Source organism: Vigna unguiculata, chromosome 8 (genome assembly GCF_004118075.2).
Source record: "Vigna unguiculata cultivar IT97K-499-35 chromosome 8, ASM411807v1, whole genome shotgun sequence".
In the NCBI taxonomy this organism is placed as follows: Eukaryota; Viridiplantae; Streptophyta; class Magnoliopsida; order Fabales; family Fabaceae; genus Vigna; species Vigna unguiculata.
The window spans coordinates 32256856-32271271 of NC_040286.1; the positions used below are offsets into that span (position 1 = coordinate 32256856).

Genomic DNA, 14416 nt, shown 5'->3' on the forward strand with positions numbered 1-14416 from the left:
ATCAAGGAAATTAAAATAAAGTTCCAAGTATTTATACTAATAGAGACAAAATAAATAAATAAAAACGGTAACAAGAACTTGAACCTCCTTATTGGAAAGCTAAGGAGGAAAGTAAGCTAAATTGACAGAAAAATGAATTGAATAGAACATAGCCCAAATGAGTCCACAATCTTTATTATCCACTTTAAAAGTAAACAAAGAGCATAAATATTTTGAAACTTAGATAACTAAGTAACTTATATCGACATTTTTGGAATTCAAAATTTGTAAAAAGATGTCACGATTGTAAACTTTACATGTGAATATAACTCATGAGATTGAAGGAAATGTTGTATTTAAATTGTCGTGATTTTTACTTCTCTGATTCTTTTAAAAATAAATTGTCTTTAGATTATGGATATCTAAAGCATGTATGGTATAAAAAGTATCTTAGTTTTTTAGGCTTCTTATCTTGTTTGCTCGATGCATATTCATAGAGATAGATACATATAATGTGCTTGAACACAAGGTTAATTTGAAGAGTGTCCTAAGGAAAAAAAAATAAAATAGTCATTAGGAGAATGTTCATGCTACCGACACTTTCTTTAGAAAAAGCAGCTAAGGAAACCAATAAGCACAGACAAAAAGTGCCAGTGTTGTAGGAAAAGCCGGAAGTGCCAAGAAGCACAAAAATCTACTGCTGAAGAGTTATGAAATGGTGTGTATTATCACTATTTCTATTAGATAATACTTGAAAATTTGCCACACGCTAATATTAATGAATGATTTGATTAGTCATAGTTATTCATTATGAATCACTTAATCAAATCGAATACGAAACTTTCCAACTTGATGTAGATTTTGCTTTTGATTGCCAAAGGATACAGTGTCTTCCTTTAATAATTTTTTTGCAATTAAAAATGAAAATTCACTTGTTGTTTAGCACTACTATAATTATGATTATAATTCACTGTTAATTTGATGTTGTTAGGGAAAAATTTTAATTGTTACCGGTTTATTGTTGCTGTTATTTATTGAGAAATAATTAGAGATAGACAAAAATCCATAACCAAGGTCTGTTATTTAATTTTGACACGCAAAGGAGTTCGCATTACTTAATGAGAGTTTGAAATCTTATTTAATAATTAATTAATAAAGTCAAGTTTATAATAAATGAGATAACAACACCAAACTAGACAATAATATAGGGACATTCACACCGATAATTTATCATATACTCATTACAATGATTTAGTGGGAATATCTATCCATAAAGTCATAAGAATCAGCTTGAAGGTTGGGGTTTTGAAGTTTGCAATATATATATTATTTTTATTGCAAGTTTATCACTTACAGTTCTCAATATTAAAAGTTATCTCTTTTATCGGTATAGTAAATTAAAAAAGTTTAAGTACTGTTTTTTTAAAGAGACTTGTGTTTGTTTAGTTAATGAGTATTCTTAGTAACTCATAAAGAACATAAATATTGATTCGTACAATTTTTGAAAACTATAATAATTCTAATTTTAAAGCATTCAAAGCAAATAAATTAAGCTTATATCATTGAATCATGTAAAGATTCACTAGGGTTTTTTTTTATCAGCAAAAAATAAAATAAATTAAATTAAATAGAATACTTGAGGAGTACTTCAATCCTTATAAAAAAAGCAGAACCTGGACAAATAGATGCAATAACTTAGCATTATGGCTCCATCAAAACAAAAGACCATTTAAAATTAGATGATCACAATTTGGAACAACTTTGTGATCTATAAAGCAAAGGATACAAAGATTATGCTTACCTAAAACACAGACCCCTACCAAATTTCTGAACAGTATAATAATAGTATACATTAATCAGACCACATTCTTCCTAATGTCAATACTTAAACGTTTGAACACGTCCTCCACCCCATAGAAGGAAGATAAATTCATTCACTAGGGTTGAATAAATCATGAATTGAACTCAATGCAATACTCTAAAAAAATATATCTCTACATAACTTAAACATTCACACTACAAGCGTAATAATTTTAATTCTTAAAGATAAATTCTAAATATTTATGTGAAATACTAATCTTTTAGTTTTCTTTACATAATATTTGCATTAAGAATAAGTATTTGGATGACTAAAAGATAACAATCTATATTTAAATTGTTCGATCTTTAAACTTAGTTCCAAATGTTTAGATACAACCAAAACCTCAAGTGATCAATCATTCAACATGAAGCACAAAGAAAAAACACAAGAGTCATAAAAAAACTTTATTGCAAAGACAAAACTACATCAATAGGAGATTTATTACATCCAATTTCAATGATCAAGAGATTTAGCTACTACTCTTACACAAGTGGAATACAAAAAATGACAAAAAGGAATTTCAAACTTGAAGTGGAACTCGTCCTTAAGCTTCTCCTTCAAACACAACCCTCCGAAAATTGCTTCCTTCTTTCCCCCGTTAAAAAAAGCTCTCATCTTGGTTCTTATTTCACTTTTTAGCAACTTGAAAAAGGTGACTTCCCATGAGAGAAAACTTTTTGGTCAAGGTCTTATTTGTTCATTCATTGAGAAGACGAGTTTCTCACTAGATGAATAAGTTGCTCTTATCGCTAGATGAAAATAAGAGTCGATGGATGAATGGGAAAGTCCTCTCATTAGGTAAGAAGGTTTCTCATTAAGTGAGATGACCCTGAAAACCTTCTTTCAATTCTTTTCAAGCTTCTATTTTCTCTAGAAAAGTTTCAACAAAAAAGTTTATGTATGTTATCCCAATAAAAAATTTAAACCTAGATTTTTCATGAAATAAACAAAAATGCATAGGATAAAAACAAATAAAGAGGTCCAAATAAGCATGAAAAACAAGATATTATGATACTTATCAACAAAAAGTTTCCCTTTAAGAAAATATGGACCATAATAAGAAAAAATAAAACTTAAATACATTAACAATAACGATGAAAACATTTAAAGTTTATTTGGATACCTAGATATACGGTAGACGAATAAAAGTAAGAGGGGAAATGATGAGTTTTATTTACATTTAGATGCAAAGGTATGAGTGAAAAAACTAAGAAATAAGGAGGAGGAAAAGGTGAGTATTATCCCTCTCTTGTACAAAAGAGGAGAAATAAAGTTTGAATTTTAATTTACGAATTTGTCCCTAATGTATGATGAGGCAAATGTTGAAAAAAAAATGTGCAAAAGGTGATGGAAGAGGTTTTTTATTACCAAAGTAATTTATTTTTTTGAAATTTATCAAAATGAAAAATTAAAAAAAAATTACAAATATGTGAAGAAGTTGTGCTAAGGTGGCACGACTTTAGTTTATAGCATTTTTAAAGTTAAAGTCGTGTCAAAGTGGTATGACTTTAGTTGAGAGATGTTATGTGAAGTTGTGCCATAATGACATAACTTCTACCAAAACTGAATAAAATTCTTATCATCTTGACATGATCACACACTAATACAAAAAGGCTTTTAACGTATGATATTTTCTGTCTTTGACGTCTGCCCAAACATCGAAGTCGTATTGGGTGACGTCAAAATTGACGTCGGAAAGTAGAGCAGACGTTAATTAACGTCGGAACCGGGAGAGTCATACGTTAATTAACATCAGGTCCAGGAGAGTCAGACGTTAAATAACGTCTGTCAAGGTTCTACCAGACGTCAAACAGTGCTGTTTTTTTAAGTTTTGTTGTTTTTACAACATTTTCACACCTGAAAATCAGAAAAAATCCATAATAGTTTTCTAAACACTTTTCTTAAGAGTATTAACTTCTATATTCCAGAACTACTAGTTAATCAATAACTAGAAAAAGCCATTGAATCAAATGCCTTGTAGTTTAAAAAAAATGAGTACAACAATATTGCATAGCTATGATAGTTTATACTACATAAATTTGTTAGGTATTTGTTATCCTCATGCCATCACCTTAATCTTATGTTGAGAGAAGAAAATAACTCTAGCAGATTACAAGAGATGTCTCATAACAAAATCAAACCAAAAAGAAACAAAAGACATGAAAAAGAACATTACCTCAGTTACTTGCTGGTTTTGAGGTCCTTGATTTAACCTTACCTCACTCACCCCTCTTAATGGAGAATTAAAGATCAAGTAGTGACCACCTAAATATTACTCCAAGGCAACTTAGAGGTCAGTTTAAAGAAATGTAAACACCTCAACATCATTCATAAAAAAGAAAAATACTAAGAACTCTCATGTAATGAAAACATAAACTTTATAGTTCATGGAATGAGTCACCCTTCATTATTCACTCCACCCTAAATTCATTATGACTCATTTTCGTATGGAGTTCACAACATTGATCACCACATCACGCTCATTTACCCTCCAAATTAGATACACAAGTTATTAATTCAATTTCAATTTCAATTTCAAACGGCATGCATAATTAAAAGTCTAAAAGGAGGCAATCCACATGAGAGTGTTTGGTACACTTCTTATAATCATACACATATGAAAAGAATTACCTACAGTATTCATCATGCCATTGTAATCACAATTAACGCTCAATTTAGTAATAACCCTAAATTTAGAAATGGAAAACTAACCCCTTCTAGCAAATGAAAGACGAACTTGGAGAAGGTGGCTTTAAGGTCTTTGCACGCTGTTAGCCAAATGGGGATGAAGAGCAAGTGGGACGAATCTCAAAACGCTGCAAATGGGGATGAAAACGCAAAATCTTCGGTTCAAAATGCCTAAAATCAATTCATAATCAAATCCCAACAAGTTTGGTGGTGAAAAACGTTCGAAACTCACCTAGATAAAGTCGAAATGGGGGTCGCCGGTGGAAAATGCTTGCAGAAACAGTGAAATAGTGTAGGGTTTCTGCGTTTTGCGTAGAGATAAGTAAAACTTAACGTCAGTGGTGAAGGAGTCCGACGTTAAGTGACGTCGGGGGAACAACAGTCTGACGTCCTTTTTTAAATGACGTCGGGGTTTTTTGGGCAGACGTTAAATTACGTCTGATCTGGAATGGACAGACGTTAAATTACGTCTGACCTGGAATAGACAGACATTAAAAAAGTCCGATAATTTACAAAAATGCCACCGATCATTTTTAACATTGGACTTTTTTTGGGCAGACGTTATAAGGGTGACATTATAACGCTTTTTTGTGTTGGTGACAGTTTCAGTTTAAAGTGTATTAAATTAAAGTTATGTCACTTTAACACAACTTCAATTTAAATTATATTGAACTAAAATCATATTACATTGACATAACTTCAACTGAAAAATATTTTTTACAAAAATCGTGCTATTGTGACATAACTTATTCATAATGAAAGTTTGTCGAGAACACACCTCTTATCTATATCCATAGTTGTTTTCAGAAATTAATGATAAATTAAAAAAAATTAATTTAATTAAAAAAAAGACGAAAGGAGACACTCTTAAGGCACCTATCTTTATTTTCATTTGCAAGCATATATGAGGTGCATAATCCATTGTGTCGTATGCATTTTCTCATTCATTCTTACTATTTAATGCTATTAACTTACGTTCAACAATTTAAACATTTATTAAAATTGAAATTACAAAATTAAGCTATTCATCAACAAATTCAAAGATTGTAATGTATTTTTTATTAGAAATTAATTGTATTTCATAATTATATGCAAATTAACTATATTTCAAAAGGACGTACATTAGTCGATATGCCGCAAGTATTGTATTTTAAAGCGATCTTAATATTTTTAATCTATTTGCTTAATCTAATATTCATGACTTTTATTCTTCCTTTTAGAAATAAATATTAACAAAATAAATTATAGTTATATAGAAATACAAAATTATAAAAAAATTTGTTATGTTTTAAATTCGTATCTTTTGATGAAATATTATTAATAAAAGCAATTTAAATATTATTTTTAATTTTATAAATTAATATTTCTAAATTTTAATTAATACTCATTTATATTCAAATGAAAACAAAGATGTTTTTTTTTGTAATTTATTATATTGTCTAGGTAATTTATTTTTTCCTTGTTACACCAATCAGTCCTACTAATAATTTTTTTCATTCATTTCTACTTATCACTTATTTTTTCTTAATTCAAACAACTTAAATTTTCATCTTTTTTTTTTCTTCTTTCCTTCGTTTTCTATCTTCGCCAGAATCTTAACAAAGCAATTAAACTTTTAAAACTTCACACTCTATATTAGAAAACGGATAGATTGCAACAGCAACAAATAAATTAATATGTTTCTTCTATTGATATGGTTAGGAACATGAGGGGAAACATGAAAAAGCACGCCATGAGATAAATTGACTGTGCATTAGGAAAATAATTTATTCTTTTATTAAATATATTTATACCATTTTATATAAATCACTTTTATTTTTTACAAAATCCACTACTAGAAGTTTTTTGTATTGTTGAGACTTTTAGATTTAAACAAAAAAAAAATCAAGAAATGAGAGACTTAGTATAAACATTTAGAAAAATGAAAGCAATAAATTTAGAAGAAGACAAAAATGAAAGGAAATAAAGTTATGAATAGGCTAAATTAGAAGGATAAAAATTTAGAAAACACGTTTACCTGTGTTTTTAATAGTTTTGAATGCTGATGTTTGTATTAACCTAAGACTACTGTATCATATAAATAGTATTAATCTACGATTAGTGATGAATTATGAGATAAATTTGTGAGTGGTACTGCTGGGTGTCCAATAATGAACAAACAATGAAGAATGTGACCTGTGAGTGGGGACTGTATATGATATAACATAGTCCTTGCCAATCGGCTTTAACATCAGACATGACAATATTATATTAAGAAAAGTGATTGTCATGATTCTCGATACAAGATAATGAAATAAAACCAATTTATGATATATATATATATATATATAGATAGATATAAACTTAATCTTATTAATAAATTAATTTTATAAGATTAAATTAAACATAAAGTATTAAAACAAATTAATTTTTTTCCATAGCCATGGACATGGTACCTAGTTAGGGTTCTATTAGTCTTGCACAAAAAACAATATATGTCTTTTTATAGAAATGGATGCATTTTTAAGCAGAAAACATTTAACCCTACACAAATCCTGAATTCACTTTGAGGGGGACCTCTGTTAAATTATTGCCATAGTTGGCTTAAAGTGATAGCTGGAAACAATTGCTGGGGCACTTTCTTACAACCAGCTATGGTGCTAGATCCTCAATAAATAAAAGCTGAATTTCTTTGAACCTTTTCAGGTAACTAATAATGTGTTAGGATTTTAATGCTTAGAAATTATATTAACTATATATTGTGCACAATAAAACTCTATCCTCATAACTTAAAGCACTTTGTAGTTTTGGTAATGAGATAATCTATGAATGAAAGATACTATATTTTCTTTCTCATTACAGTACTTGTTAATTAATTTTATTATTTAAATATTTAAATATTGTTGAGCTAAGGAACATTTTACCATTAAAGTTTATCTAACTATCTCCTAAATTTCAAATGGTACATATTTGAGAACAAATTCTTTTCAAGAATGAAGGTATGATAAAAAACTATCTCCAAAATATATATATAAGAAGAACTTGAAGAAGAATATTTACAATTCAAAGGATCTATGACAAGGTCAAAGATCAAAACATTTATCCTTGAAACTTATAATGTTCCATGAAAGATGAAACTTAAAGAACTTGAAACACATTTGAAAAATAGTTTTTAGAAAAATTAATTTTATGTTTGTTTTTTGGGCTTTGGGGTTTCTCCTAAAAATTAATTTATGTTTTTATGTTTTTCGGCTTTTTGTTTTCTTTTAGAGTTTCTAGATTTTTTTAGACTTATATGTCTATATATAGATGTACCAAAAACTAATGTAAACAATTTTAGTTATATTGAATTTTATTTTATTATTAAAAAGATATTTTCTTTGTTTTTGACTTAGGCCTGAGGCTCTTATCAAAGATTTCAAAGATTAATATTTTTGTCGTAACTCTTTACTTAACTTATCAATATATTAGATTGTGTCGTCCTCCATCATCTATTTTATTCCGTGTTATTCTCTTATTTATTTTTGTTTATGTATATGAAAGATTCAAATTCACTAACTATCATACTCTTAAATGGAAATGACTGTATCAATAATTCTCCATCCAAACGAAAAAATTATCATTTCAATATAATTTCTTGAAAACAAATATTGAAATGGATAAATTATAAAAAAAAAACTATAAAATTAGATACGGCATGCTTAAAAAATATGACTACGTTTTAAAGGAAGATTCAAATTCAGTTATGCTCTACAAATACAACTACAATTTTTTATTTTTCATAGTACAAAAATTGTGTTTAGTTCACTTATATAATTCCTTTGTATTGGAATGTTTAATTAGTAAAACTCTTTTATAAAAGTCATGTTTCATAATGTTTAGCTCACTTATATAATTCCTTTGTATTGGAATAATTTTTAATAAGTAATTTTTTTTACAAAATTCATGTTTAATAAATATAAGTTATATTTTTCTCTCTTTTTTTTGGTTAAATTTGTACTCAATAAACATGATTTAAGTAAAAAAAATTATAAACTGAAACACTTTATTAATTAGAGATAAATAAAAATTTCCAGTTAATTTAAATAAAGTAATCTTTAATTGACAAATTATTTAATATAATGAAGAGATCCAAAAATCTTAAAAGTAAATTATAATCAAATTTTTTGTTTTAAAATAAAAAATAATTATCATTTCTACACGAACTATAAAAGGAAAATAGTGCATTCTCGTAAAACCAAAAAAAAAAAGATTAATATTTTTGTCTTCAAAACACTATAATAATAATGCTAAAATAAGAAATTTTATAAAAAAAATCATTATTTAATTCCAAAATTTAAATTATTTTTAATATTAATACTTTATGTATACATATACATAAAAACTTAAACTGCAAAAAAATGAGGGACACAGCCATCTCTTTCTGTCAATGTCTCATAATATGAAATGGGGGAAGAAGTTCTGGGACGTGGAAACCGATCTTCAATGCAAAACCAATTTCCATAAATAACTACAAAACAAGCTCAATTCGGTGTTTCTTTCACATTTGGAATTGTCCACCATCACATTATTGCTACAATATTTATAGCCCTTTTGTCCTTCCCTACAATTATTGAAAACTTCCTTCACAAAAGGATCATATGCTTTGAGAACACACATACATGATATACCTAATAATTTTGGAAGATAAACCCATCACCTCATTTACTCAATCTTCTTCTCATAAATATAATAAGGACACTTTCTCACTTGTTCAATCTAGGTGTGAAGGTTGGGAATTCAAGTATGAGTATAAGTTTTATATTGAGTAAAAATGAGAAAGTTGAACACCATATAAAAATGAAGACCCACAAATTCATTATCTTAAGATTTTTGGTCAAGAATGTTGTCAATTCATTATATGTGAGTTAGATTCATGTCTCATTGGTGTTAAATTTCTGAAATGATCTTATCTCGAAAGACCTAACAACAAATAAAAGACAAAAAACATTATACTCTGACTTGTCGAAATTTTACTTTTTGGCTGGAAAAGAAAAGTTTTTCGGAACTACATAAGATTAAGTTGGGACCATCCAAAAGCAATTAAGCTTCAAATGGAACTGATCCTTCTGGTCTTTAGCTTTCAAATTGTGCATATATGGGTGTAGCTACGGAAACAAATTCAAAGTTCAAAAGCTACCTACTTTGAGATTTTTATGAGCCACGGGTTTGGTATTGAATAGTTAGTAGACTTTTGTCTCTCTTCTCTGCTGAAAAGGAAGAACTGATCCTTCTGTTTAATTAATGAGACAGAAATTTGTTGATACATTTTTTTTTCTTATCTAATCTTCTGAGGTGTGCCATCACAGCCGTTCAAATTTGCAGTTGATTGAACCAGAAATTTGAATTTGAATCACCAAATTCATTCATATTATTATGGTGGCTGCAATTTCCCAGTGGAAGGTAGAAAGCAGATACCAGTTTTATTCACTACATTGATGATGCTATTCTATTTCCAAAATATAGTAAAAGGGAATAGTATTAAATTTTGGACTTATAGGTGTACGTGAAACATACTCGAGGCTATGTGCCAATTCAACTAACAAGAGCAACCAATAATTAGAGAGATGGTAGTTTACCTAATGACATTTAGGAATGAAACTTGGAACGGGTGAAAGAGTGGTTCGAGTAAGAGCAAATAATTAGCTACTCCAATGGGAAGATGAAACAAGGGTGTTTGATAAATTTTGGGAAACTAGGTTGTGTTTGTTTGTGAGTAATTACTGTAGTGAGTGAATGGTGAGATATGATTTGTAAGTGAGAGTGTTGTTCGCATTTGTGGATTTGAGAGCGAGAGAAGGAGTGGATTAGTAAGATTATAAGATTTTTCGAACCTCTACTCAACTAAGGTGATTTGAGGGTGATATATATACAAATACATATACTCTTCATGTTTCTTCACATGCATGCTTCAATTAGTTCAACAACATGAGATTGTATGAGTAAGCAAGTTCCATGGCGGTGAAGGATGGAGGTTGTGGTAGATTCCATGGTGGTGAAAGACGAATTCTAAGAGGGTGGATCCAATTCCAATGATAAGAGGTGAGACTAAATCTAATTCCAAGAAATGATGGATCCAATTTCAACCAAAAAAGTGAGAATGGATCGATTCCAAGAAAGGTTGGATCCAATCCAATGAAACTGGATCAATCCCAATGATATTGGATGTGATTCCATGATGCTTGGATTTGATTCCAAGTTATATATATATATATATATATATATATATATATAAATTAAAATATATTAATTTTAATTATAAAGACAAAATTGTAATCTTACATTTTAATATATAAAAACTTTATTTTTATCTATTACATCATTCAAATCACTCAAAAACTTTATCTTTAAATCACTTTGACCCTCAAATCACATAAAAAAATAAACAAGACACATTTCACTCTTTAATCCATTCAAATTCATCATCTCACTTTTTCTCAAATTAATCTTTTGAAGTGAACATAGCCTTAAGGTTTTCCTGTTAGCTCAACATGTTACCTGAATAATTATATTGAACAAAACTACTACAAATGACAATTTGGTAGGCACATGTTACATATAATTAGGGATGATAATCGATAAGGTTGAGTACGGATGGTGCATATCCACTATTTGCTCTGTTACCTATCAATATCCATAAAAAAATACTTGTGAATTTTTTATGATTGTGATTCCAGATTGTCCGAATTATTGCTTCTCATACTACCTTCTAAAATTTGTTTTGTTTTCCATTTAGTTTGAAAAGTTAGAACTATTTGAATTTTTTCTCGACATGGTTATGATACACAAACTTATACCCATCCTCTATCACACTACATCCAAACTTGCTTAACAATGAGATACCCACAAAATAAGTGCACAACATTCTCAATGGTTTGGTTACATAACTCACATGAATTACTATATTTCTACGTGCTAAATTGTCTTTGTTGTTACCTTATTTAATAGGACTTTCCATACAAAATGATATACATTTGGAAGACCTTCCAAACTCCAAAAGACATTACTCCTCTATGAAAACATTCTACATTAAATTATATACCGATCTTATTGTGAATACCCCATCCTCAACTTAATATTTCCACATTGGTTAATAGCTTCCTTTATTTCTAGCTCTTGAATGTTACCAATCAAGGTCCTATTGCCTTCATCTATTAAGGACGGAAATCATTGTGAATACTCAATAACTGATGTTTTAAGAACCAAAACAAAATTTTCTGATACTTGTCTAACTTATCTTGGCCATTGCTCTAACCATTACGGGATACCAAAACTCTATATATTACGCTCTTAGTTGTGCCATTAGTGCTACTATGTACCTACCACCAACTATAAGCACATAAAGTAAATCATTTTATGATTTATAAAAATAATGAAGTTATTGAACAAATCAGCAAAACAATAAAAGTTATCTTAATTTATAATTTCATGATTATTTTCTAAGATGTCAATCTACAGCAACAACAAAAATGAAAATAAAAAGCATATATTTTAAAAAACGACGTTTCTCGTTTTTTTTATCTGCAAATATAGTGGACTCAACTCAACCTTAGCTTGTGAATATATCCTCGAAAAGCATCATAATGTTCATGAATACTTGATTTTGTCTATATTTATTATATTTTTTTTATTTCTCTTTTCTAATTATATCACGTAATTAATGAATATGCCATTTTTATTCTCTCTAAATATATACTAGGTGTTAGTATACATTTTTACTCTTCATGAATCATTACTCTATGTGATTTCCTTAGCTTTTATGTTATGAGTGATCATGCATCCTTGATCTATGCTTACCATGCAATGTGAACAACAGGGTATAGGTGAGGGGCAGAAACCCTGAATATGCATGCATACGCTTACCGTGCGGATTACCCGTTTCGTAAATTAAAAACAACGATAAGAACACGAATTTGCAAGACAAAAACACCGAAGCTAATCAAACTCTACAAACAACAAGTAAAAAAAGGCATGAACATCATGAAGGTGCTTCAAATCATTACAACGAAGGTACCACATGTAAATTCCCCCAAAAATATACACCAAAATAAACGCAAAGGCTTTTTCTCCTTCCTTTCTCCATTAACCCATCTGTAGATAGCTTCTCATATGATTCCCCATTTGACATGGAAAAATCAATCATTGCACTGCACCCTCCATTTTTACTCTCACACAAATTCAACTTCCATGCCTCCCATGCAACAGATGTTACATTACCTTACCATGGTCTGGTTCCACCATTCACATCCATTGACCAAGACCTACGCGTAGATGAAGAAGGACCCATGTTAGGACCCATGTTAGGACGCGAAGCCCTAACACTGGTACTCGTCGCGCTTCTCGAAGAACCAGAACTAGAAGAACGTTGAGGCCCAACACCACCACCTCTCAAGCAACTAAACAAACCGTTAAACATTCTTCTAAACGTGCCACCTCTTCTTCTCCCTCGAGACTCCGAAACCGACCATGAAATCCTTCTGGGTTCGCCCATAACAATGTTGTTAAAGTTGAACCCACCATCCACTTCCGTGTACACAAGAGGAACGTTAACCTCTCTCTCACCCTCTCTTCTCCCCAACCTTCCCACGGCAAACCCTCCGCCCGGTAGCCGCCAAATTGTCAACCCCACGTTGTTCTCTACTTGCTCCTCCACACGCTCCAACCCCGCACGTGCGTTCTCAACAGGCAACTGTTTGCGGCACACCGGGCATGAGTTCCGAATCGCGAGCCACGGTAAGATGCATTCTGGATGGTATATGTGTTTGCATGGCATTTCTCTCGCTCTGGTGCAAAGCTCAAAAGGCTCCTTGCAGACCGCGCAGTGTGACTCAGTCACCATGTGCGACGCGTTTATCTCAATCTCCGGCAAGGCATCCACGGCAGCTTTAGACGCCGGCGCGTGGTGGTTGTCGTGCCTCCCAGACCCGGAGTTTGACTCCACGTTGGAAAGTTGGTCCATCACACGGTCGAAGCCTGTTCCGAGGAGAAACTCCGACATCCTCGGAGGGAGTGGTCGTAGACCCGTACCGGCGCCATCGTCGTAGAAAAGGTCGAAGCTTGAGCCACGTTCGTGGCTTGATCCCTCGCCGCGGAGCATGATAACCGGGTTGATCGCAGACGGGTCGCCGGTGGCTGTTCTGCAATGTTGTTGATGGCGAGAGGAACGGGGATTTTGGTCGGAATTACCGGATCGGTGGCCGATCATGTACATTGCCGCCGCCGTGGGGAACCTACGGCGGCGCGGTTCGACATGGACGGGGCGGCTGGAAGATTCGATCTCTTCGACGAATCCACTGTCACATTCTGGACACATCGGCATTTCCTGTCTCCATACTCTGACGTATTTGTTGCACCGGAAACACCAATGGGAAGCCATTACGATCTACGCCTAGATACGATTAACGGATACGGTGCGGTGTATATGATCCAAGAATTTAGGTCTCGAGAGGGGTATTAAAATGAGGGGGAAATATTGGAAAAGCAGAAGTTGTGCATGATCCTGGATTCTGTGAGATAGTAGTTTGGATTGAGGAAGAGAAGAGAAAATGAAAGGGTTATAGATTAGTGTCTAAGGGTGTGGTTTGAAGGAGATTGCAGTTGCAGAAAAAACGACGTGGTTTTTTTTGGCGTGTCGGCAACGTTGTTCGTTGCGCGACACGTCGTATTGAGGGTAGAATGAATGAATGAACAGCTTTAAGTTTTTCGAGTTACGCTGATGCGAGATTACAGGCTCTTTGCTGTTTCTTGTTTCCTTTGCCGTTTTGTCTGAAAATAGCGAACGGAAGATTCTGTTACGCTTGAAGTTTGTCTTCAAAGGTTGTTTCTAAACTTCTTATTCCTAACTCATGAACTGCCTCAACCTGCACTTTT

At 31.4% G+C, this 14416-nt stretch overlaps 1 protein-coding gene across 1 annotated transcript; it reads right to left on the reverse strand.

Moving 5' to 3' along the window:
* Positions 1 to 12538: 12538 nt before the first annotated feature.
* LOC114192983 (probable E3 ubiquitin-protein ligase RHC2A) lies at positions 12539 to 14194 on the reverse strand. The gene has a single exon (XM_028082669.1). The coding sequence runs from the start codon at positions 13920 to 13922 to the stop codon at positions 12765 to 12767; it is 1158 nt and encodes a 385-aa protein (XP_027938470.1). The 5' UTR covers positions 13923 to 14194; the 3' UTR covers positions 12539 to 12764.
* Positions 14195 to 14416: the final 222 nt, after the last annotated feature.

Excerpts from the sequence above, each read along its gene's own strand:
- LOC114192983 (XM_028082669.1), bottom strand. The coding sequence starts at position 13,922 with ATGGCTTCCCATTGGTGTTTCCGGTGCAACAAATACGTCAGAGTATGG.